The sequence below is a fragment of the Anolis carolinensis genome, chromosome 1 (genome assembly GCF_035594765.1).
Source record: "Anolis carolinensis isolate JA03-04 chromosome 1, rAnoCar3.1.pri, whole genome shotgun sequence".
Classification (NCBI taxonomy): domain Eukaryota; kingdom Metazoa; phylum Chordata; class Lepidosauria; order Squamata; family Dactyloidae; genus Anolis; species Anolis carolinensis.
In genome coordinates this window covers 231836463-231864184 of record NC_085841.1, presented here as the reverse complement: position 1 = coordinate 231864184, position 27722 = coordinate 231836463, and the positions used below count along the sequence as shown (strand labels likewise).

Sequence of the window (27722 nt, the reverse complement as noted above, 5' to 3'; positions counted from 1 at the left end):
TATTGTTTTATTGAATGTGTTCTGGGCAATGTAAATTGCCCACTGTTGTAAGCCTCCCTGAGTCCCTATGGGTGAGAAGGGCGGGGTAAAAGTCATGTAAGTAAATAAATACATAAATAAATCTATCCATCTATCTATCTTTCTGCTTGCACAAAAATGTATATATTTTAAAAATTACAAAAAGTCATTTTTTTCACTGCTTTGACTCTCTCATTCTTTCCCTCCCCTGCCCTACCTGTTCAGGCTTATGTACCCCTGCTGCCCTAGTTCATCTGGCTTGTGTGTATGTGTGCGAGTGTACCCTCAGATCGCTTCTACCTGCTCTACTGCACCAGCCTAGCAGTAGCAGCCTTCCTCACCACAAACATTTATTAAAAAATAAAATACAGTAGAGTCTCACTTATCCAACATTCACTTATCCAACATTCTGGATTATCCAACGCATTTTTGTAGTCAGTGTTTTAAATACATCATGATATTTTGGTGCTAAATTCGTAAATAAACTAATTACTACATAGCATTACTGTGTATTGAACTACTTTTTCTGTCAAATTTGTTGTATAACATGATGTTTTGGTGCCTAATTTGTAAAATCATAACCTAATTTAATGTTTAATAGGCTTTTTCTTAATCTCTCCTAATTATCCAACATATTCGCTTATCCAACGTTCTGCCGGCCCGTTTACGTTGGATAAGTGAGACTCTACTGTATAAACAAAGCTCTTGGAAGTTGTTGGTAATGTACACATCTTTAACTCACTCACACATTCTCTCTCCGCCCTGCTGCTGCTCTTTCCTGTGGAGACATTCCAGGGGATAGGAGGAGGAGGAGAAGCTTTGGGGGTTTTAAAAGATGTATTTCATGAAACTTCAAAAAAATCATTAAAAATGGTGGGATGACCCAAGTGTTCTGAAACTTGGGAGCCTTGCAGTGTCCTCCTAGTGTGGCCACATTCATCCTGATAACTGTAAAAATGATGGAAAGTGGAGCTTGCCTATGGCCAGATCGCTCCCAAAAATCCAGCTGCCATCCCGAAAATGGCATATTGCCCATTCTGAAAAATTAAGGTCCCAGGAAAACAGATAAGAGGGGGTTGTTGTTAGAAAATGACATGAAATTTCGGGAAAGATTTCCCCCGAAATGCACACCCCTGATATACTTCTGCAGAAAATACTATTTTCTATGCAAGTTAATCATGTGCCATTTTTACATATTTTCCCACCATTTCTGAGTTTTAAACAATATTCTTTCTTTCTCTAGTTGGTGGTGAGGTTGCCTTTTCCACTTACTCTTCTCTGAGAAACATGACAACATTTTCCCCATTGGCTCTGGCTCTGCCTGTTCATTTTCTTAAAAAAATAAACTATGGAGTCTCAGAAATGTGATTAAAAGGCCCACCTCACTCCTTCAGTTGGAATCTGGGGACAGGCCATTTGTTTTTAACTCTGTGGAGCCCTTGGAGGTCACAAAAATTACCCTGGGACCCACAGACCCAGCCATGACATAGGCCATCATCTTGAGATGTCTATATGTTTTTGTTAGACTACTTTGCAGCAAGCTATAGAGATGCTTTCACAATTTATTGATAAGTAAAATTATAACAGATATACAAGAAAGTTGAATGTTTATGACATATCAAGTTGTCCTTCTATGACAGCACTGATATTTCATTTACTAAAAACAAGATGCTTTGCCATCATTGGTACTAGAGCATGGAGAATCCAAACAGAGAGGATGAAATTAAACCTTGTGCAGAATGCTGAGAATGTCTTGACCCATCCATTTCACATCCCATACCCCCTTGTCCCTTTTAATGAGATTACCCTTTCTGTTAAACCTTAATTTAGCACAAAGGGCGTAGTTCTTTCCCTTTAATATCTTTCTTATTTTAGCTATTAGAGACAAAATGAGATATTCCATATAGGAAGAATATTAAACCCATTCCCTGGTTAGAATTACAAACCTTTTTCTTTTGTCTGGGCTCTTTCAGAAGAATTAAAGGTCCATGTACTTAACTAACCTTTCCCAAAACTATAATTTAGATTTTGTTTAGCCCTGGTCCTATAATTACCTGTCATCCTATAGCCTACTGGAGATAAGAGAAGAACAGGGTTGTACTACAAGGCTGAGCAGAATGATCCAGTTTTAGAAAGGTTGGATTTCTCTGCACAGAGAAGCTGGCAAATTGACCTCAATAATCTATCCCATCTTAAAGAAAGGCCAATGGATGTCTCCAAGCAATACATTCTGAAACTGGCCAAACAATGAAATGTATCAGACATAAATGCCGGCTGTAATAGAGGGAGTAGATATGTATGGAAAATTGGATGGCTTAAAAATTAACCATAATTAATAAAGAATCATTATGTATAAGACTCACTCCACAAGATCAAGAGATTTTGCAATCAGTTACTTGGTTTAAAGTTATCCCCCAACACATTCACATTCCAAAACAATAGATATCTGGAAGTGCATTGAACATCTCATAGTATGCGGGAACATGGGACTTAGCTGTTTCAGAAGAGCTAACACAAAGGGTTAAGGAACTGGATGATGAAATGGACATAAATAACTTTACAGAAACTTGGTCCATTTTAATTTGCTATGTTAAAGAATCAACAGATCCAAGAAGCCAAGCCTCAAGCACCCATGTGTGTGTATAAGTTGTGGAACTTCCTGCTGGAGGAAATTAGATCGACTCCCACCCTCATGACATTTAGAAAAGACGTGGAGACTTTCCTCTTCAAATCAGCTTTTAACTGAAGCCAGACATTTATGGATACACAGGAATGGGGAATTTTAAACTGATTTTAACTTTTAATGCTTACTAATACAAAAGTTTTTAAGGATTGTTGAACCTCTAATACTTTTTTAGTTATGGTTTTTAATTATTTGTATGTAGGTTTTAATAATAATAATAATAATAATAATAATAATAATAATAACTTTATTTTTATATCCCGCCCCATCTCCCCGGAGGGACTCGGAGCGGCTTACATGGGGCCATGCCCGACAACAATACAATAACAGCAATAAAACAATAAAACAAGATCGGCAATAAAACAATGTCGCATCAATAAAAACATAACATCAATAAACAGTTATAAAAGTCAGCGCACGGCATAAAATGGTTAAAAATAGGGCTAAAAACACGGAGCTGGGCCAAGGGGAAAAAACTTCAGCATGGTAGAGGTAGTTTCACAGTTTAAAAATATGGTGTGAAATGCCTTGGTCCTTGAGAAAGGTACCATAGAAATTTCCATAATAAATAAATAAATGATAAAATATATGGAATTATGCACTTGGTTGATTTAGACATTAACTGTAGACACCAGAGTTAACATTGTACATTGTATTAATGCCTTGGAATGGTGTTAGTTCATTTGTAGATTTTGTTTGTTCTGTAGATTGCATTTTATATACATTTTTCTACAGAAAAGTTTTTTTAAAAAAGAAAGGAAAAAAATGAAATGTATCAGATGCACCTACTTAGGTTAGTAATGCTAAAAGAAAAGAAGGAAGGAAGGAATATGCTGCCTCCGAGGGCCAAAAATACACCATATCACTCAGAGGCTCACCAGGCTCCTAAAGCCTCATCACCCTCCCCCCTTATGTTGATTCATGTAGGAACCAATGATAATGCTAGGGATACTTTTCAAAAGATCATGAACGACTTTCAAGCTCTCGGAACAAAGCTAAAACTGTGTAATGTATCTTTTCATCCCTCCTCCCCATTGTAGGACATGGCTCTACAAGGGCCAGAAAAATGATACAGGTCAATAACTGGCTCAGAAAATAGTGTCAGGAGGAGCGTTTTGGCTTCCTCGACCATGACCTACTCTTCCAGGAGGATGGCCTACTGGCAAGTGATGGGGTGCATTATGGACACCAATACTAAAAGACAAGAGAGTTAAGGATGGATGGGAGTTTTTCAAAAGTGAAATACTCAAGTAGCAAATGCAAGCAGTGCCAACAAAGAAAAAAATAAGACAAGTGCGAAGAAGCCAGAATAGATGTCCAAAGAACTTCTAACCGGGCTAAGACTCAAAAGAGGCATGCACAAAAAGTGGGAAAGAGGAGAAATCACCAAAGAAGAATTCAAACAAATAGCCAGTTCTTGTAGGTAAAAGGTTCACAAGGCTAAAGTGCAAAATGAGCTCAGGTTTGCCAGGGACACTAAAAACAACTAAAAAGGCTTTTTTGCTTACATCAGTAGAAAAAGGAAGAACAAGGAGGCAATAGGGCCTCTGTGAGGAGAAGATGGGGTGATGGTGACAAGGGGCAGGGAAAAGGCAGAACTACTTAATGCCTTCTTTGCCTCAGTCTTCTCACAAAAAGAAAGCAGTCTTCAACCTCAGCAACATGGAATGGATGAAGGATTAGGGGAAATCCAACCCCGAATGGGGAAACAAGTTGTCCAGGAACACCTGGCCGCTCTAAATGAATTCAAGTCCCCAGGGCCAGATCAACAGGGACAAATGCAAGATACTTCACTTCGGCAGAAAAAATGGAATGCAAAGATCTGTACCTGGCTCAACAGCAGTACGTGTGAAAAAGATCTTGGTGTCCTTGTGGACAACAAGTTAAATATGAGTCAACAATATGATGCGGCAGCTAAAAAAGCCAATGGGATTTTGGCCTGCATCAATAGGAGTATAGTTTCTAGATCCAGGGAAGTCATGCTACCCCTCTATTCTGTCTTGGTCAGGCCACACCTGGAATACTGTCTCCAATTCTGGGCACCGCAGTTGAAGGGAGATGTTGACAAGCTGGAATGTGTTCAGAGGCGGGCAACTAAAATGATCAATAGTCTGGAGAACAAGCCCTATGAGGAGAGGCTTAAAGAACTGGGCATGTTTAGCCTGCAGAAGAGAAGGCTGAGAGGAGACATGACAGCCATGTACAAATACGCGAAGGGAAGTCATAGGGAGGAGGGAGCAAGCTTGTTTTCTGCTGCCCTGCAGACTAGGACGAGGAACAATGGCTTTAAACGACAGGAAAGGAGATTCCACCTGAACATCAGGAAGAACTTCCTCACTGTGAGGGCTGTTTGACAGTGGAACTCTCTCACCCGGACTGTGGTGGATGCTCTTTCTTTGGAGGCTTTTAAGCAGAGGCTGGATGGCCATCTGTCGGGGGTGCTTTGAATGCAATTTCCTGCTTCTTAGCGGGGGGTTGGACTGGATGGCCCATGAGGTCTCTTCCAACTCTATTATTCTATGATTCTAAGGAAGGAAATGCTTGTGGAATGGAATGACAATCCACCACTTAACTACTGAAACTGCCAACTCAAGGATAACTGTGAGTTCTTGTATATTCTATAAAAAGGAATTTTAATCCTTATGATGTGTATTTGAGCTATAAGATACCATGCTGTGCCTATATGAGTTTTGTAACTGTTTTGTAAACAACAGAGTACCCTCAAGCCAATCTTTCTGGTTGTGAAAGCCACACTCAGTATGTAACATCACTAATCTTATTTTTTTTTAAAACCTTTTGTTTGCTTCTTGTGTGTACTTTTGTTTATTTAATCTATAACCCATCTTTGCCCCAGCACAGAACACAAGGCAGCTTAGAGCAAATTAAAACAAAGTACATCTAAAATACTATTAGTACAAATGTTAAGAAAAAAAACATGAACAATTCTATTAAAAATAGTTAACCTTTAAAATATAAAAAGACCCACCCCATTAAAACTCTTTCAGCCACATACATGAATTAAGCACCTAGCTTTAAAAAAAGGCATTTGCCTGCCAGTGGAGAGCAGAAAGTGAGCCAACCACACCTCCCATGGAGGAAATTCCAAAATCTGGAAACAGCCACAGAGATCATTCTCTTTTACATCATTAAAGCATGTGACCATGACAGTGGTAGGACTAAGAGAAAGACCACTCTGAAGACCTCACTATATCTCCCCAAGGTCAGATGGGGAGCTATAGTGTTTCAGATACTGGATCCATACTATATAGAACTTTAAACGTCATTGCCAACATTTTAAATTCTACCTGGAAATGGAACAGCTGTGAGTGAAGCTGTTTAATAAAGAGAATTATGTATCCCAATACACTGTTCGTACTCCGTCAAAAGGCAGACCAGGGAATAAGAATACAGCCTGTGTGGATCTATCCCTGAGATCTCAGGTTTATAACTTGGGCTTGGATGCAACACGTTTGGCACAGGCTTGGGTTATGTTTGCACAGCTAAATGTAGTGTGCCAGCTGTGTCCATTTCTCGAGCTCAGTATAGTGATACCTGGAGATATCTATTACAGTGCATCCATCCATCAAAAGGAAAATAGCCAGATGAATCTCTGATCCCCACCTCTGCTCTTTCTCAACATAGAAATGGCCATTTTGAAGAAGCAGGAGAAGGGGAAAGATGATTTGGGGAAGTTGCATATTCTAGGGGTGTGTAGTGTAGGTATGTTGTAGGATTTTAGGAAATGTTTTATATAGTTTTACTTCTATAGATAATGTAATTTCTATTTCATAAAAATCATAGAATTGTAGAGTTGGCAAAGATGCCATGAAGTGCAAAAAAACACCCATTCAGATAGTTTTAAACCATTATTCCCTGTTACTCACAGGCAGTACATTATAATTACTCCTTATGCAATGAATGGAGGGTATTAGTGGTCCATGGTCCAAGCTAACCTTGAAGCATCCTCTCTGCTTAGATCTAAAGCCACCTCCAGTGTGAAGACGCATTTTGTGTATCTCTAGCAGTCTGAACAGGGATTTCGTTAGGTTGTTTGTGTCTAAATGTGTTCTTTCCTCAATCAAAATGAAGAGTTCATGATGTTGGGAAATTTCGGAAATTTATATTTGCCTTCTCCGTTTAAGTTATCTGCAGGTAACTTCTAGCTCATGAGTGAAGGAGTCTTCCAAATTTAAGATGTGAATAAAAGAAATGCTTTGGGTCAATGCATCTTTACTCTGAACTCTACAATCTTAGCCTGAATGTGAGACTTCAAGCAGAAAATGCCACCATCTGATTTCCTTAGTGTATATAACTTATGCTCAATGTATCTTTATTTAACTAGGTACACTGACTTACATTGTAATTTAAAGTCTCAAAATGCCTAGCGGGTTGTGGGTCTAGGATCAAAGGGGAGAAAAGTTGCTTTCATTGCACCCACTGATGCTCAACACTTGGGGTTAAATTGTTTATTGTATGAGGAATAGAAAATTATTTTCATTGACCAGTTCCAATCTCCATTGATTTCAACACCTCTCTCTTTCTCACTGGATGTTAGCTATCTGTTAGCTCTTATATATTTTCTTTTCATCCTCTGTTCTCCAGTACACTTAGTTTACAAAGCATGTGTGGAATTACAAGTTCTACCTGCTGTAGTTTTTATTCCCATTGTGTTAGAAGCTTTGCATTTGGTGACATTTTCACATCCTTGCAGACTCCTTTGTATTTTCTTAGGTCAGTGTGAGCTATTGTGGTGGTTTGAATACATTTTGTTTAGAGGAATTTTTTTTAAAAGAGACAGAATATTATCCTAGTTATTTTTTTCCACTTCTGATGGGATGGGCTTTTCATTCTTTCCACTTCTACTGTGACTTGTCAAGTATTCTCTCATTCCCACTCCATCTCACTCCCATTTTGAATGGACGAAAACTTGCTTTTGTTCGGCTAGTGCTTAATGTTTAGGGTTTACATTTTTGGGAGAGCTACAGAATGAAAATGGTGTTAGTTTGTATCTTTTTTTTTTTTTAAATCCCATTACTATCGACACACCCTTCTGATGGCTTTTCAGCTTAGAAATTCCCTTTGAAAACACAGTTAGTTATAGTTACTATTGAAGTACTCTCAAAGGTCACAGAAAATCCCCGTGCTATTATCAAATGTTGGCATGTGCAGCCTCTGGTCACCTTGCATACAATTAGGGTGTTGTTATAATAGCTCATTTGGTACTTCCAAAATCAGTGCTTTGGGGTGGGAGAACTTGGAGCCGAGGCAGCAACTGCAGCAGAAAGTGATGTCTAGCTGCCAGAGCTGGGATTTGGCTTTGCTTTGCTATTCTCCAACCCACCTTCTAATCAAGCAACTTGAAAACTTGAAAGGGCAATGGCACCATTAGGTGAGGATGTAGCTTTCAAGAAGAAAATGTTGATAATGAAATGTAGGGATGTCCTCTACTTTTCTGGAAGAATTGAGCCAAACCTCAGAGCTCTTTCTCTCTCAAGGTCTGGGGGCTTTGGGTGTATGCAGTGGGTTGGCCTTGCAGTAAGGGCAGGCTGGGGTGAACAACCAATAGCTTTGGATTAACCTCAATGTCAACTGTGTCATCCAAGGGATGAGATAGGAGATGGTCATGGGTTGACATCTGGCCTCAGCTAGACCCACATTTGATAGGCCCTTCCATTTCTTTCATTTTCCCTAGGAACAATTCACTTAAATTATCTATAGGTCAAATAAAGTGACCCTAATTTCATCCAATTTCCTGTACGTGGTCTCATTATTTTATGACTGGTCATCAAATAGCATTTTTGATTATCATCAACTCTGCCTGGACTCTGGCAACACCTGTCTGCTAAGGGCTGACCTTCAGAAAAAAATAAAGGCGGTATTATTGAAATTATATAAATTATTTTTTAAATGGCAATAATCTCTCAAGGCTATGTCACGTTCAATTTAGAAATGTGGTAGTCAGAGGATCAAGTATCTAGTATCAACCTGAAACCTCAATGCAACTTTGTACAATAATAATCATCAGTAGGGGAAGACTAAGCACAAGACAAGCTGCTTTTCATGAAAGATCAACTGTCAATCTCAGCTGCAGTACTTTCAGCATTTGGATATGCTGGGACCCCTGTGTCCAACAGTTTATGATTTAGGAAAGAAATGGGAACTCATCATCAACTTTAGCTAATTGATGACTATGAAAATGTGCACATTTAAAAAACATAGAAAATATATGTCCATTTGCTGTAAACGGTGACAAAAATATGTCTATGAATTACCTTGTTGGATAGACAACAGAGAAGGATTAGGAGGATTTCAGTGTTATTGAGACTGGGAGATACATCTTCAAATGACATGTTTCAATGATCTAGATACCATTATGTGACATCCCAAGCATGTCAGTTGAATTCAGGAAGTCAAAACTTTATCTATATTCATCAAAAAGTGGTGGCCCATATTCAGGATACTTTGCTGAAAAAGGGAATGTTCACTTTTATATTATTTTGTGATCACTTTTTTTCAAAACTGGTTATTAGCTTCGATCCTTGGATGTATGGTTTATTCCCAAATGAAAAAAACAAAAAAAAACAGAGGGATTTTGCTTAATTGTCTGCACAGACTTAATATTGGAATGCTTGGATAGCTTATAGTTAAGCTCAAGCAAGTCAATGTATGACATAGTCATCTGCCCAAAAAGCCAAAGAGTATGCATACTTTTTCTTCTTCTTGGAAATCAATGCACAATAAGTGCTCACATAGAGATTGAATAGGTCAGCACAGATTCGTGGGGAAAGGCTAATGGGGAGATACGCAGTTATGGAAGTGGAAGAAAGAGGCATTGCTCACCCTCTCCTCTCCATTTGAATATTCCTTCATTCTCCACAGTTCTAACACTACAGTGTATTCAAATGTCAGACAAGCATTTAGGATTTTTTTTTTCATGTCAGGAGCAACCGGAGTTGCTTCTGGAGTGAGAGAATTGGCCGTCTGCAAGGACATTGCCCAGGGGACGTCCGGATGTTTTGATGTTTTACCATCCTTGTGGGAGGCTTCTCTCGTGTCCCCACATGGAGCTGGAGCTGAGAGAGGGAGCTCATCCGTGCTCTCCCTGGGTGGGATTCGAACCTGGCAGCTTTCAGGTCAGCAACCCAACCTTCAAGTCACAAGGCTTTTATCCCCTAGGACAGGGGTCCTCAAACTTTTAAAGCAAAGGGCTGGTCTACAATCCTTCAGACTGTTGAGGGGCAGAATTATCATTTGAAAAAGAAATACGAACAAATCCCTATGCACACTGCACATGTCTTATTTGTAGTGCAAAACAACAACAACAACAACAACGAAAGAACAATACAATATTTAAAAATGAAAACAGTCTTAACCAACATAAACCTATCAGGATTTCAATGGAAAGTGTGGGCCTGCTACTGGCCAATGAGATAGTCAAGTTAATTAGGGTTGTTGTTGTTGTTGTTGTTGTTGTTGTTGTTGTGTGCCTTCAAGTCATTTCAGAATTTGGGTGAGCCTAAGTCTAAAATTAATTATTTATTTACTTATTACATTTATTTACTACATTTATATCCCATCCTTCTTACCCCGAAGGGGACTCAGAGCAGCTGTATGTACATACTAGGCTTGAGCGATCCACGAAAAAATTGATTCTAAACTCGTTTCAAAAGTAGAGGGGGGTAGCGTTTCGTTTCTGAAGTCATTTCCGAATTTGGCCCCCCAAAAAATTCGAAATTAACGAAAATTCGTTATTTTCTAAATTAATTCGTTAATGGAGGACGCGCATGCGCAGTGGCCCAAAAACAGCCCAAGAGGGGGGGGGGAGTTAGGGGGCTCTCCTGCACTCATTTTTTCAGCTATACTGATCAAATTTGGTACAGTGGGAGAACACAATCCACCCTGCTTGTTCGCTAAATTGCAGAGCGTTTGCCCTTTCCTAAGATTTATTGCGCAATTTTATAGTTCATATAAAAAAAACTTTATTTACCAATTGCAAAAAATCTGTTCCTGCTTTTGAATGTTCAATAAGGGGTTCCTTCACTGTGAAAGTCCTTCTTCTACTTGTGTAACATTGTTTCAGTGCCCGTACATCTGTCAAAATGTTAGGGCATTGGGGGCCATTGGCCAAGAGACACATTGTGCTGCCTGCCACAATGCGCAATGACTTTCCCCAGGCATCCATATTGGAGGCCATTATACCACAGTGGTCAAGCCCCTCCCCCTCCCAAGAAATGTAAGATTTGTGCGACGTTGGTTTGATTTATCGCCTGATGGCAAAATGGGGGTTTGGATCCCACTCCCCTGGGGAGCCGGCCACCGTGGGCCGGCTCCCACCCCCGCCCCTTTCCCCAAAGCAGCAGGGCGTGGGCTTAAACTGCCGAAATAGACATGGGGGCATGGATCCCACACCCCTGACCCTTTCCCTAAAGCAGTAGGGCGGGGGCTTAGCTGCAGAGATACACATGAGGGTTTGGATCCATTAAAAGCACTGGCAGGGGGAGTGGGAAAAATTGGAGCAAAAAGAAAGAAAAAATCAACGTGGTGATCCGAACCGCAATGTCCAAGATGGAGAAAAAAGCAGAAAGAAAAAATCCCCGTGGGGATCCGAACCCCAATGTCTATCTCAGCAGCAAAGACCCCACCCTGCGCCGGCCACAGTTGGCCGGCACACATCCCCTAGAGAGAGAGAGAGAAAAAAACAGAGGACCCCACCCCAAAGGAAGGATCTGGGAAAAATTGCCCAAAAATGTGCAGAAGGACAACCGCGAGAGAAGAGAGATGCGGTGCATTGTGGGAAACTCGACCACGTAGGCCGAGAGGCAGCAAAAAGAAAAGAAAGAAAAAAGCCGCAGGCAGCAAAGACCCCACCCTGAGCCGGCCACAGTTGGCCGGCATGCATCCCTGAGAGATCGGCCCGGCCCTCCCACAAAGTTTTCTGCTTTAGCGACCTTAGCCTCTACCCACGCCAACACCCCACCACCCAAGGGGAAGGGCGTGTTTTCTTCACGTCTGCTATTGAAATGTGGGTCCAAGCCCCTCAGACCAGGGGGGCCGGCCACCGTTGGCCGGCCCCACGCCAACACCCCACAACCCATGGGGAAGGGCGTGTTTTCTTCACGTCTGCTATTGAAATGTGGGCCCAAGCCCCTCTGACCAGGGGGGCCGGCCACCGTTGGCCGGCCCCACGCCAACACCCCACAACCCATGGGGAAGGGCGTGTTTTCTTTACGTCTGCTATTGAAATGTGGGCCCAAGCCCCTCTGACCTGGGGGGCCGGCCACCGTTGGCCGGCCCCACGCCAACACCCCACAACCCATGCCACAAAGGCACACTCCCTGACAGCAAACCGTCAGCGGCCCTGGCCGCACCCCTACTGGATGGACACAAGCAAGCTGGCAGTCCGCAGGGTAGTCGTGGCCACCATCACATCAATAATGATTATAATAATAATTAACAACAGTAAGATCTTTATTTTTATTCCCTGCCCCATCCTCCCGGAGGGACTCTGAGCGGCTTCCATGGGGCAATGGCAGAAATAGGAAGGAAGACCAGTTTCTCAACTGTTTGAGGGTCCAGCAAGCTGCGGTGGGGCATGACTACATCTCCCGCTAGGCTGAAGACCCTTTCACTCTGCACGCTGGTGGGAGGACAGCTGAGGAACTGGCGGGCTACGTGCGACAGATCCGGCCACATGTGATCACGTGAAGCCCAATAGGCCAATGGATCACAAGAAATTATCTCAGGAGGCTCCTCAAAGTACCTGTTGACCGAGCATTCGGCCGAGTCTACCTTTTGAGCAGAAGCCAGCAAAGAGGAATCTTCCGAGCATGCTAGTATGGCCACCGTCTCTGCAAAGAAAGTGTTTCCTGGTCGCGGCTGGAGATCCGTAACCCTACGGCAACCCCCTGCCGGCTCCCCGGTACTATAACTCTCGCCACTAGTGCTAGTGCTGGGGGTGGCAGGCATTTCCGGTAGAGGGGCCGCTGTGCCGTTCCCCCCACCCTGGCAGCAAAGACCTCCCTCACAAGGTTAACTAGTTGGGCCTTTCATACGGTAAAGTCTTTTGGGCAGACGTTGTACTTTAGCCGTGGATCACACAAGGCCGCCAGCATATGGACCTTGCTGGAAAGAAGTGGCTCTAGGCGTTTCCGTACAGCAAAGGACAACCTCCTCACCACCTCCTGGACCGGCGGTGTCAGCGGTCCAGCCAGGGAGTCCAGTGTTCGACCGGCCCCAAGCCTTTCTAGGTGGCTCCTTAGCCCCAAGACCATGGGCACTGCCTGGCTAAGAAGGGCTTTTGATTCCGAAAGGGTCTCTGTGGCATGTTTGAATGGCTTTAGGATGTCTACCAGCTGGGAGATGGTGTCCCACTCTTGCTTATTTGGAACAAGCTTGCTAACAGGCGCAACCAATGTAAGGGAGATGCCGTGTACCGCCTTCTGCTGCTCAACCATGCGTTCGAGCATCTTATAGGTTGAATTCCACCGGGTAGAGACGTCCTGGAGCAGCTTGTGCTGCGGGAGGCCTTCAAGGCTCTGCCTGTCTCTCAGCTGCCAGGCTGCCTTGATGCTCCTGTGGAAGTAGCCCGCGATCTTTCTACAGCGCTCGATCAGCAGGGCGATGTTTGCGGTGCTGGCCGGCTGCTCTTCCGGGCTCTTTAAACCTTCCTTGACGGTATTGTGAAGCAAGTGGGCCATGCAGGTGACATTCAAAAACCCTGCACTTTCAACCGCTTTGATCATATTTTTACCAGCGTCAGTCACCATGAAGCCCCTCCTCATTTCTTCCGGCCTGCACCGCATCCACTCCCCCATCATGTTTCCCAGATAGCTGCAGATGGTTTCTGCCTTGTGATCACGATCAACTACCTCCAAAGCGAGGAGTGCCCAACGATGGGATGTATCCATACTGCCTTCCTTCTCCCACCAATGTGCCGTGAGAGAGAGGTAGGAATGGCCTCCTCCCAAGCTTGACCAAATATCAGAGGTAAAATGGATGTGTCCTCCCATGGCGCTCCGCAACATCTGGATAATGCGTTCCTTGCAGCCCTCATACAATCCGGGAATAACTTTTCTGGAAAAGGTGTGACGGGAGGGGATTTTGTAGCGGGGGCACAGGCATTTCATAAGGCGGATGAAGCCTTCTTGTTCAACCAGGCGGAAGGGATGGTGATCAAGGGCCATCATTTCTCCCACACTTTGGGTTATCTGCTGGGGTGTGGGTAATGTTTCCCCCGTTCTCTTCCTGGCAAAAGGCATGCCCCAATCCTCCAAGGTGGACTGTGTCTGCCTCCCACCATCTACACCAGGAGAACTTTGTGTGCTAATGCTGCCACTGCAAGGGCTTGCAGCTCTCCCTCCTACCGATATCGAGGGATGGTGTCGCTTCATGTGAGAGCTCAACCCCGAGGTCGCAAGATGTCTCAGGTCTCTGCCTCTGCTGATATTTGCCCCACAGTGTCTACAAACTGCCAAAGTGGCACGCTGAGTGTGGACATGGAAATGGTCCCAAATATATGACCTTGGCCTCCCCACAGCCACTGTGCCGATGCCCAGGGAGATAGGAGTCGTGGGCACCCTTTCAGCAGCATGAGAAAGACTATGATTTGATGGTACTACCTCCTCTACCTCCTCCTCACTGTCAGTAGCGGGTGGAGGGGTGGGGTTATCAAGATCCTCACTATCCACCACCTGTAGTTCCAGGACGGCAACACCTGCATGCTCCATTGATCGTCCACTTGTCTCAGCTCCAACCGAGAAATGGCTCCGGGTGGAGGGCTGTGAACTTTCAGCAGTCGAACAGCCAGCTTCTTCATCAAGTCCACCCACTCCCATCGTTCCGCGTTCCAGACGGATGGGACCCACCCTAACTTTTTTGGCCCCCCACAGTGTCCAGGGTGTTGCTTGACCACTAGCAGGACTTGCTCCACCAGACCCGCGTTCAGCTGAACGCTTCATGATAACGGGAGTGTTTTCAGGTAACAGAAGGGAGGAAGGCATTGTGTTACTGGGGGGAAAGATGTGTTGTTTCTTGATTGGCAATGTGTTCTGGGTCTAACTGCCGCAAACCCTTCTATTGCAGTTGTTCTTATTGTTATACGTTAAAAAGGGGATACCTGTATTTTCCAGACCTTGATAGGGTTAATATAGGAGAAAGAGATTTGCAGCAAGCCCTACTTGAGCAGCTGAGAAGGAAAGGAAGCAAAATCAGGCTCCCTTTTTTCCCAAAACATGTGTTGTTCTACAAAGGACGATGGGATGTGAAACCCTTTTGCCAGACTTTGCTTTTGAATCACTGCGGCCCTGGCACAGACCAAAAGCCCTACTTGAGCAGCTGAGAAGGAAAGGAAGCAAAATCAGGCTCCCTTTTTCCCCAAAACAGGTGTTGTTCTACAAAGGACGATGGGATGTGCAACCCTTTTGCCAAACTTTGCTTTTGAATCACTGCGGCCCTGGCACAGACCAAAAGCCCTACTTGAGCAGCTGAGAAGGAAAGGAAGCAAAATCAGGCTCCCTTTTTTCCAAAAACAGGTGTTGTTCTACAAAGGACGATGGGATGTGCAACCCTTTTGCCAAACTTTGCTTTTGAATCACTGCGGCCCTGGCACAGACCAAAAGCCCTACTTGAGCAGCTGAAAAGGAAAAGAAGCAAAATCAGGCTCCCTTTTTCCCCAAAACATGTGTTGTTCTACAAAGGACGATGGGATGTGAAACCCTTTTGCCAAACTTTGCTTTTGAATCACTGCGGCCCTGGCACAGACCAAAAGCCCTACTTGAGCAGCTTAGAAGGAAAGGAAGCAAAATCAGGCTCCCTTTTTTCCAAAAACAGGTGTTGTTCTACAAAGGACGATGGGATGTGCAACCCTTTTGCCAAACTTTGCTTTTGAATCACTGCGGCCCTGGCACAGACCAAAAGCCCTACTTGAGCAGCTGAGAAGGAAAGGAAGCAAAATCAGGCTCCCTTTTTTCCCAAAACAGGTGTTGTTCTACAAAGGACGATGGGATGTGCAACCCTTTTGCCAAACTTTGCTTTTGAATCACTGCGGCCCTGGCACAGACCAAAAGCCCTACTTGAGCAGCTGAGAAGGAAAGGAAGCAAAATCAGGCTCCCTTTTTTCCCCAAACCCTTTTGCCAGACTTTGCTACTAGCGTTGAAAAAAGAAAAGTATCCTAATCAAAACGAAAGCCCACCCCGCCCGCAACAGGCAAAATGGCGCAGCAGAAAAATTGCAGGCCGGGTGGGAAAATGGCAAACGCCAAGCTTGTGGGGAAAAAAGGCCACAGGCCCTTTGGAAAAAAAAAATCAGAAACACCCAACAGTTTCCAACCCCACCCCACCCTACCTCACCCACCCAACCTTTTCTCCCGGTCTTCTGATATGTAGCTCTAGCTCAGCCAAGGAAGCTGTGACGCAGCAATCTTGCCTGCCTACGGAATCTCACTCCCAACCCACCCTCTCTCTGCAGATCCCGAGCCGAAATGAGCCACGAGGCGCCCGTGCACGGTCTTTTCATTCAGGACGTACTACCAGCCCCTCCCCTGGGTTAAACGTGCTCTCTGATTGGCCACAAGGTGGAAACAACACGCTAGGTTGCCCCAGTGCACTTAAACAAGTTTGGGTGATTTGCAAAACCTTTTTTTCCCAACGAAAAAACACGACGACATAAGAAAAAGGGCCTGTCGCGGTTCGAAACCGCGATATCCAGACGTGTGGACAATCAAGGTCGTATATTGCTTTACAAGTTACAAAAGTAACGAATTAGTAACGAGTAACGGGGAAATTGAATTATTTGAGCAAGCCTAGTACATACAATATATTATATTATTAGCATAGCACAATATTAGCATTATACATTACTATATTGAACTATACCACTATACTGTAATACTATATGTAATATATAACATACAATTAATATTATTATATGGTATTATTATTAGTATTATAATGTATAACATAATATTTTTATCAATATTATATGTATATACAATATATTATATATTATTAAAACTGATATAAAAATATATTATAAAACTGAGGGTGGGGGCCAGGCAAATGACCTTGGAGGGCCGCATCCGGCACCCGGGCCTTAGTTTGGGGACCTCTGCCCTAGGCCATCAGAGGAATATAGGAATATAATTTATGCATACAAACAAAAGGGATAGGCAAAGTAACCTACCAATGTGTTATGGGCAAAGCAAATGTAAAAGTCCTAGGTGTTAATGGTTTCAATGATTTACCCACTGTAGTGTTGAGAATTAAGGAAAACATTAGTTGGAGGATTTTAGAGATGGAATTGGGCGGGAGGGAGGGTTATGCCCTCATCCCACATTCCTTCACCATACCTCTGGAATTGAGTGCTCATTTGCTAATTTTTAATGTTATTTTCTTGTGTTTTTAAAAGAGGGTGATCAAACTGAGCTCAAGTCAGATTGTTTCTTTAAAATGGAAGCAGAATTGATATTGTTCTGGTATATAATTGCCCAATGAATGCATTTGGTTTAAGAGAGCTTTTGTTGTTTAGCCTTTTGTGGATGCTGAATAATGGAATTCTCAGCAAGGGAGAATATAGAATGACTGTACAATCACAGATGCATAATCATACACTGTATTGTCAGTTTTGGCACTCTCTTCAGTTTGCTTGCAAGTGTTTGGATAACATAATCATGGGGGGGGGAGGGTTGTCAGTAAGTACAAAGTATTGAAATCCTTGCACTTCAGCTGCCAACCAATCCAAGACGTGTGATTTACATAACAGTTCTTTAGTGCTATATTTGTTTACGCCAACTATCAACATCCACTTTCAACCTGAATGCCTTTTATTTAAAATTAAAGGCATTGCAAAACAACGAAATAACATGACTGAATGACAGAGATGTGATGAAGAGTGTGTTGTTCTGTGTCGCACAGAAACAGATGCCTGAGAAAAGCTAAATAAATAAATTATGGAACAAAGGAAATGAAACCATAAGCTGCACACTTGAATAAACCCACAAATAAACCCCAGATTAATTAATGGTGATTGTCATCTGTTGCTGTTGTGCTCCCTGTGCTTAAATGAGCTCTTTCAGCCTTAAGCTGGTATTAATAAATATATATGACATGCCTGCCTGTTTACTTCAGTTGAAAATATTATAAAGAAAGAATAAGACAGAATGCAATTGCATATGGAAAGTCAGAAATTAGTGAGGAGTCCGGATGGACAGGGGCTTAGCATATTTTGTGGATATACAGGATACAATTTTCCATCAGGGATCCCTATACAACTGAAGAGGGGACTCAGCATGGCAACATCACATTCATATTGTGGGTGTTTCACATGGAATTGACATTCATATAGGAAAGTGGTTCTACAAATATACATAACATTTAAGGACCCTGGAAACAGATTGATATTTTTCTCAGCAATACAATATTAACTAGCACATGCCCTAGGTGGAGCTGGTGCTTAATATACTTATGAGCTTCTCTCTGCTCTCTGTCTGTGTGTGTCTACATCCTGATGAATGGACAAATGCTGGTCACAGAGTATGTCATGCCCTGTCAGATTATTCTGACCTGTTGACATAAATTACAATGATGTAGTTTGATCTGCAAACCCATCGTTACTTTGGGTTCAAAATTTCATGGGGCAGTGCAGAGTGCATCCTTGGATCATCCCTGCTTTAAACATTGAATGGATGCAACAGGAGCCCCCAACTTGGCTACATTCCCTGTCTCTATGGGAGAAAAGTGAAGATATGTTTTTTCCCCATCTCCTTCCTTCCCACATGGAGCAAAAGTAGCCAAATTGTCAACCAATATTTGCAGGAACCAGCAGAGAGAGCATCCTTCATGCTTACATGTATGGAATAGAAAAAGTTCACCTTGCTCTTTCTTAATTTACAAACTTACAGCTCTGATCTATAGGAAACATACATTTTCATCAGGTAACATCATCTCCAAAAGTAACTCTTATGAACCAATTTGACACTAATGTATATATTATGCTACCTTATCCTCCAACTCTTCATTACAGATGGGAGAGGACATAATTTTCTGGGTATTTCCTATACAATACATCTGCTCCTCTGACATGACAGTGAAGTTAAGTAAACTAAAATAAACCAGGAATCAAATGGGGGTGTTAACAGTGTGTCTTTGCCACACTTTGTCACTTGAGTAGTTTGTTTAATTGCATGCTCTTCCTTAGCAAAAGAAACATGAAACATGCCTTTCTGTAACCATTTCAAAAGGAGGATGCTTTAGTTTAGCAGTCTGGAGTTTTTGGAGTCAAAAAGTATATTCACTATAAGCTTAGAGTTTGTAGACTGAAATATCCTATAGCTCCGTCCAAGGCTGTAGACCAAATGTCCTTGCCTTATGAAAATCCTTGGGGCAAACTATCTATAGTTAGTCCAGGAAATTATAAGAAACTTGGAACTCGACCAAGGGATGAATCTGCTACAAATATTACAACACATATCATTTTGAATGAGTATTATTTATGATAAAATACATGGAAAGAATTCTAACTTTTCAATCAATTTCTCTCTCTCTCTCTCTCTCTCCCCCACACACACCATTTTATCTTTGTTTTCTGGGAGATTTGCAATACATTGCTTTACATGTTTATTGGAAACATGATATATTCTTTTCAGCAGGTTTACTTCCTAGCAAGTGCAGTAATTTTACAACCTTAAAATGTCTGCTGAAAAATTTGAGGGGATTTCTTCCCAGGCATATACAAGTACTGCTTTGGGGCAGAGGTCAATTGGGACCCTTTTGTTATTTGCTTTGATTTATGGTAACCAGGGAATGAGACACCTCCATAAACAGCCCTGCTCAGATCTTGCTAGCTCAAGGCTGTGGCTTTCTTTATTGAATCAATCCATCTCTAATATGCTCTTCTTCTTTTCCTGCTGCCTTCCACTTTACCAAGCATTATCAATGAGATCTTATGATACCATAACATTGTAACACAAGAAATTAGCACTTTATCAGAGATTGCAAAAGAGCATTCCTAGTGCATCTGCTCTAGGGTGGTCCTTCCAACTCAGACCATTCCATGCTACTCAGAATGCCAACACTAGAATGGTGGATAGTAGGAAGCAATATAGCCTGGGCGTTGTTGTTGGTGTTGTTGTGTGCCATTTTCAACTTATAGTGACCCTATGACTAACCTGTCATGCAGTTTTCTCTGCAAGATTTGTTAAGAGGGGAATTGTCCTTGCCTTTTTCTATGACATGCACAGAGTCACCCACTGGGCTTCTATTGCAGAGAGCCCAACCTTTGTTTCCCAGTACCTTAGGCTAACATTCAAACCACTATACTATGTTGACTCTTTAAATTGCAAGGGAACGTTTTCTGTGAATTTTATAAGATAAGAAGCAGAGAAAAGCAGGGAGTATTGTGAATGTTGCTTTTCTATAACCCCTACTGTGCTAGAAGAGTCTAGCAGAATGTAAAAAATGTTAGAACATTCAATCATGTGGGAGTGTTGAAACCTAGCATTACGACAGTACTGCCAATGACTCCTGCATTTGTGTGCTATCTTAATCTTACAGAAATGCTTAGCTGGATGGCAGGTGAGCCACATTCATCCCTCCTGTCTACTGAAATTCCACTGGGTACATTCCAAGAGTGCTAAAGTGCTCTTAACTTTTCTCTGGATTGTGGCTGTAGCACACATTATTGCTACAGATAAGTTGAACAATCTGATTCCCATTTTGTAAAGGCTCAGTGAGCCTGATTTATTATCCAAGCCTACCGAAGTCCTGCTTTCCATGGTAGAATCTAAAAAGGATACTGGAGAGCATATCTCCAGAGAAAGTGTTTTACTGTAACAAGGCATATTTCACTGGCTAGAATAGACTTCTATGACTTTTTCAGACTACCACACACATGTTCTATAACTGCATCTCCAGTGTTTGTGCAACTAGCTTTGGAGCATACAGGTTGTGGCTTACTTTATTCATGACTTATTGCAAACCCTTGATAGCACTTTCTAAATTTTGACATATCCTTAGTCCACTCAAGTGCTTTTCTATCATAAGTGAAAATGCAAATTTGGCACTTGATTCTGTCCTCAATTGACTGTTGTTGGTATTATTGTTATTTATTACTAGTACAATTATATTTAGCAGGTTCCCATCAGTCAGAGGACCATGACAGCAGAAACAAGTGATTACTTATTCTCCACATGGCCTCCAGATGATTTACTTAGCGCACAAATATCTATATGACAGAGTATATAGGAAATAGTATGTTCTTGGTCATTATTGGAACATCAAATATTCTGTTATGGAGTCGATCTTTTTTATATATAACAGTCAAATATAAATCTTATCTCTATTACAAGTAAATGTCTGTATCTCCCACTTTAAATACATGTAAATACAGATATTTACTTGTAATAGAGATAAGATTTGTATTTGAATGTTGTATATAAAAAAGATTGACTACATAACAGCATATGTTCCAATAATTAACAATAACATACTATTGCCTATGTACCCCAGATGATGTAGTCAGCCTCTGTCTCTATTCAGCACTATATAGATGGAAACATGCCTTTCCCATTCATTTATTTACAAAAATATTTATATCTTTCTCCATATTGCAAAGTCTCAGGGTAAAGTACAGACAAGAAGGCAATCTAAAACAATTGTATAACAATGTAAAGCAATTCAGAGAAATTTGAAACAGTTTAAAACAGCTGGAAGCATATAAAACAATTTCAACAATTTAATACAATTTAAAACAATTTCCTCAAAATCCCCAAGACATTCTAGTGAAGATCCTTAGACACTAAAGTCTTTGATAAATGGCAGCAGTGCAGTTTGAACAAAAATGAAAGCGCCAATAGCACTAATCAGACATTCCACAACTGGGTCCCACAGTGGCAAAGAGTCTCCCCCATATTTCCAATGTGCTTTTGTGCCCAGATCTATGATTATTACAAAATACTAGGCAAAAGAGATTTAATGATAGCCCCACATTTTCTCCAGCTTCAATTGTATAGATTTGCATCATGTAGCTTTGCTGAATTACAGGGAATGTCATATGTTTAGTATCCAGGATCAGATAATTACCAGCCTATTACAACAGGTCATAACACTTTGCTGACCTGTTGAACGGTAATAGCTTGAACTCATGCACTTAAGAGTCCCTGACCAGAAAATCTGTACCAAGTGGTGTGTAGACTTGAGTCCAGTCGTGTTCAACTCTGGGGGTTGGTGCTCATCTCCATTTCTAAGCCGAAGAGCCGGTGTTGTCCGTAGACACCTCCTAGGTCCTGTGGCCGGCATGACCGCATGGAGCACCGTTACCTTTCCACCGGAGCGGTACCTATTGATCTACTCACATTGGCATGTTTTCGAACTGCTAGGTTGGCAGGAGCTGGAGCTAACAGTGGCCGCTCACACCGCTCCCGGGGTTTGTACCTGGGACCTTTCGGTCTGCAGCTCAGTGCTTTAACGCACTTCGCCACTGGGGGTCTAATAATATAGATAGGGTTATTCAAATTTGGATCCATGCAAAACACACTGGTGGAATGTGACTTATTTGCCAACTCTCCTTATTGCTGCCTCTTGGACTCAGGGCTTGTTTACACAAGCCAAAAACCCTGGACTAACTATGACTGCAAAGATGCTATCTTTATTATACATATCTACTTCTGATGAACGTCCTATAGCAGTGGTTCTCAACCTGGGGTCCCCAGATGTTTTTGGCGTACAACTCCCAGAAATGCCAGCCAGTTTCCCAGCTGTTAGGATTTCTGGGAATTGAAGGCCAAAAACATCTGGGGACCCCAGGTTGAGAACCATTGTCCTATGGTTTTCAGCTGTAAACTTGATTGGCCTGCTTCAGGCAAAGCTCCAGCTCCAGCCAACCTAGCAGTTCGAAAACATGCCAATGTGAGTAGATCAATAAGTACCGCTCTGGCGGGAAGGTAACGGCGCTCCATCCAGTCATGCCAGCCACATGACCTTGGAGATGTCTATGGACAACGCCGGCTCTTCAGCTTGGAAATGGAGATGAGCACCAATCCCCAGGGTCTGTCACGACTGGATTTAACGTCAGGGGAAACCTTTACCTTTACCTTACCAGGCAAAGTCAGGGTATGGTGCAGATTTTGTTTGAAACTTTAGAATATCCTATGGCTTTGATATAATCTGGACAGCTGACAGGTTTGATTTTGCCCGATTTGCTGTTCAGACAGGGCATTGGCACCATCAACTTTTGAAAGAGAATGGATCTTTGCTGTGTTACTGCCATGAGAGCACTGTCCCCCATAGATACCACTACTGACATTGTAGTGACCTGTGTGACCAAGAAGAAAAAGGGAGGTGATCCTTCCTCTTTCTTTCTGATAGCATGGGTGATCCATTCTGACATTAACAGAGGTGCCTGCATCACCAGGTTATCTCATGTCATTTCTAGTCTGCTTCTACTTCTACTGGTGTCAGAACAGGGCTCCTACATTATTAGAAAAAGGGGGGATTGCTCCTTCTTTTGAGTTGCATGGAAACCTTATTCAGATGTCAGCAGAATTGCCCAGAATTGCAAGAAGGACTCACAGAATTCCATATCCAGTAAGGAGCAGTGGTGTCATGGAGGAGGTAAGGTATATCCAAGCCAGAAGAGAGGGTGAACTCCCCAGCCATATGAACAATGGTTTGAAATATCCTGCATCTGGGCTACTTCAGGGCCTATTTACAACAAGTTAAATTGTACAGTGTAGATGAACCCTCAGGAAGTTTGTTTCCCTACTGGATGGAGTGAGCTGTGATAGAGAAGAGGGATTTCTGAAAATCAGATGGGAGGATCTGGAACTGAGCCCTTCCACAGATCCTAAATAGAATCTCTTTGAAAAATATCTGCTCTGAAAAAGCACATGCATAATCTATGTGTATTCATTTAGAACAAAAGCTAACCAGTTCAAAGGCTTTCAAGGATGCAAAGTAGAAGTTAATACACTTCCAAAAGCAATTCAAAGGGAACAGTATGGTATACTTAACAGGGTTACAGGAGTTTTGCGGTTTGCTTTTCGCGGATTTGCTGTTTCGCCGTTTTTCAATAAACTCTAAAAGATTATTATAAATCATAAAAAATTACAATTTACAGCCTGAGGAAGGAGAAGTCAAAGGGAGAGAAAAGGAGCCCAAGCAGCAACGAGAGGAGAAGGAGGTGATTTATCAACACACGATTGGTTGATAAAGACTTAAAATAGTGTATAACTACTAAAATAATGTACAAATATTAAAAGAAATATAGCGGTTCACTTTTCGCGGATTTGCTGTTTCGCCATTTTTCAATAAACTCTAAAAGATTATTATAAATCATAAAAAAATTACAATTTACAGCCTGAGGAAGGAGAAGTCAAAGGGAGAGAAAAGGAGCCCAAGCAGCAACGAGAGGAGAAGGAGGTGATTTATCAACACATGATTGGTTGATAAAGACTTAAAATAGTGTATAACTACTAAAATAATGTATAAATATTAAAAGAAATATAGCGGCCCTACTTCACAGATTTTCACTTATTGCGGGTGGTCCTGGAACCTAACCCCAGTGATAAGTGAGGGAACACTGTATTTGCTTCTTCCTCCCAAAGAACTCTGCACATCTAGTGGCAGGCTGGAGGTGGGGTTGAGCCTGTTTACACCATAATTAAAACATCCCTTTACACAGGCACACCAACATGTGGCATAACTAATAAGGCTGTGCATTCAGGGTAAACGTTAACTCATTTCATGTCCCAGCTTTTGGTGAGGGCCCCAAACCATTTTTGGAAGCCCCCTGAAATTGAGAAGGCAGATAATCTGTTTTCACTCCGAGGTGCGAAAAGATCTGTTTTCTATTGGACCAATATGAGGGGGGTTCTTACACTGTCTCCCCTTCCCAGTGCACGCTTTAAGGAGGCTTCCTCTTACCTGCTGTTTCTACTCTAGAGGAGGCGCTCGGCTGCAGGCACTGGTAGGTGCACACTTTTTGGGCCTGCCTGCATGCCACACACACACACTCTTTCCAAGGAGAGTGCATATGTGGCATGCAGGTCCAGAAAGTGCATGTGCCTGCCAGTACCTGCAGCCGAGCACCTCTTACTCTAGAGGAAGAGGTGCTTGGCTGCAGGCACTGACAGGTATGTGTGCTTTCTGGGCCCACATGCCGCACATGCATTCTCTTTCCAAGGCAAGGAGGCAAGTTCTGGGAGGCACTCGGCTGCCAACGCAATCGCATCCTCTCCCAGACTACATCACGATAGGCAGTCACGCACGCACCCTCCAAGGCATTTTAAGCAGGCTTCCCACTTCCAGGTAAGGAAGAGCGATGACCTCCTGGAAGAGGAGAGTAGTTTTCAGGGAACAAGGGTGTACTTTTTGTTTGCTGGGGGATTAATAAAAAGATTAAACTGTGATGCCAAAAAGCAAGCCAGGACCCAGTCCCGCCTGCTTTGGTCTCGAGCTGATTTCTGTAAGGGTGCCTTCCCATTTTGTGTTCCTAATATACTGAAAGAAACAAAAGAAATGGGAGAAACAAATTCCGCACTCAACTCTAATAATTGAGTGATTTTATGAATGGCTTTATACCCAGAAAGGCACATACATTGGAGTTACAATGCACATCCTAAAAAACTTTACACACTTTACTAAACTAGCCACATACTTCAAAACTTTTAATAGGAAATTCAGAAAGAACTTTCAGTAAATATCTTGGAAGTACAGTTAATTGACAGAAGCAATAATGTGCAGGTGGATACATTTAGACAAATGTGGGAAAGTGTTTCTAAAAACTGCAGTCATTGCTAACTGAATCCTTCCTGCAACCCACGCCAGTCTGCTTTGAGAAATGGTGGTAATATATTTTTAATGTAGAAACAGCAGTTTTCTAATGTACCTTGACCTTAAAAACAAGATGGCAAACTACGGCATTGTTTCTGTTGCTCTTCTCCCTTACTGTTTCATTCTTCCAAGTTCTTTTAGCCAAGACCTGCTACTTTAGTCGTGTATTTTGCAACCAAACAAGAGCTGTGCTACATTGGTCTTTCTGCTGAGGAGAGTTACAGGGCAATATATAGACCGATACAGCTACAGCTTGCATTGCAGGAAGGAAAGTTTGAACTGTTTTTGTTCTTTGTGTGAAAGATAAAGTGTTTTAGAAATGTATAGCCTTTTCATGCCACATGTGGTTTCTTCACAGCTCCCTCCTTGCCACTTTCAGGTTGCTATATGTGTAAGTCAAGGAGTGTGAAGGAAATGCATTTCTGCTTGTCTTAAATTCCTCATATGACACTCAAAGGAAACTGGTGAGACATTTGTACAACTGCCAAAATAACAAATCCCTCTGAAGAATACAAAAATCAAATATAAAGAGATATGCTAGGGTGCAGAGAGAGCTGTGACTTATAGGAACAAAGAAGCAATATGAAAACTTTATTAACTATTGTAACTGTATTAATTAGGTTAGAAGGACAGTGTAGTGACAGTTAAAATGGTCTCTCAATACAGTGGCTATGTACTGGGCTTTAATAATTTTCCCAACTGGCTTTAATGCCATTTAATTAGCCCATCTAACATTACAGCTTTGCTCAAGTTAAATTGGAAGGAATTTCAATATATACACAGGCAGAATCAAAACAAGACAGGCTTAAACTCTTTCCTTTTTTTGATGCGATGATAGTGCCATTCACACACAGGGACATGGTATAGTAAGCAAAGCTCCAGTAATGGGATGCACTGCCTTTGGTAGTAAGGCTACTGTTAGACGTGCCAGAATATAAAAATGGAAGATTAGTACATTAATCCAAGCTAAATGTCCTGTTTAACGTGCTTATAGGAGGAAAACCTCTCTAGGTGACAATGTATTTCAGAGGCAGGAAAAACTTGGAAAGTTAAAGAGAAGAAAAAACTCACTTATCTGACATCTTCTTCCAACATAACCTTGCATGCAGGAACACACATTGTTTCGCATACATTGCCCATTGTTTTTACAAGGAGGGTGGCAAAAAGCTGAAAGGAAAAGAAAAATAAGAAAAGGAAGGGAAAAGAACAACTGATTTCACCAACAGATATTAAGGCACAGATCTTGCTTGCTTGCATTTCTTTCCCAACCTTAAGACAAAAAGTTTCTCAAAGTGGGTTACAAATAGTTAATTTGACAGTAGTCCCCAGTCAGTCACATTACATAAGTAAAAGGGGATGGCAATGGGGGAGAGGTGTAATTCTAGCAGATGATGGCTGCTGCTCTCTCCTTCAGAGGCCACAATAGTGACAGTCGGGATGATGATGATAATGATGATGATGATGATTATTATTATTATTATTATTATTATTATTATTATTTATTTCTTCATGGTTCAAGACAGGGCACGGTTAAAACTCATCGGCATAATATACATGCCATAAAATATACACATTAAAACACCAGAACAAAATACATATACAATAGAGTCTCGCTTATCCAAGACTCACTTATCCAAGTTTCTGGATTATCCAAGCCATTTTTGTAGTCAATGTTTTCAATATATCATGATATTTTGGTGCTAGATTTGTAAATACAGTAATTACAACATAACATTACTGCGTATTGAACTGCTTTTTCTGTCAAATTTGTTGTAAAACATGTTTTGGTGCTTAATTTGTAAAATCATAACCTAATTTGATGTTTAATAGGCTTTTCCTTAATCCCTCCTTATTATCCAAGATATTCGCTTATCCAAGCTTCTGCTGGCCCGTTTAGCTTGGATAAGTGAGACTCCACTGTATTAGCAAAACACATATTTAAAAATGCATATGGATGGCATTTCATCTGCTTCTGGAAATAAGGCATGATGAAACCCAGCCTGGCTCTTTTCTTCCTCAAATGCACATTCTGAGATTCAGAACTCACATTAGTGCAGTTTACATTTTCTCTGTTGATGTTTTATAATGAAGCAGCTTTGGGGAAAAGGCATCCATGCAGCACTACGAGCAAGCTCTAAAGACCCCGAAGGTGTTCTCATTGTATTTGGAAAGAGTCAAAGCCATCACCAGGGATAAT

At 41.9% G+C, this 27722-nt stretch overlaps 1 protein-coding gene across 1 annotated transcript in view; it reads right to left on the bottom strand.

Moving 5' to 3' along the window:
• LOC103279158 (von Willebrand factor D and EGF domain-containing protein) overlaps nt 1-27722 on the bottom strand; it is a 368122-nt gene that overhangs the window by 36886 nt on the left and 303514 nt on the right. Inside the window, exon 26 of the mRNA XM_062966717.1 lies at nt 26597-26692. Within this exon, the coding sequence (XP_062822787.1) occupies nt 26597-26692 (96 nt within the window). The remainder of the gene's footprint in view (nt 1-26596; nt 26693-27722) is intronic.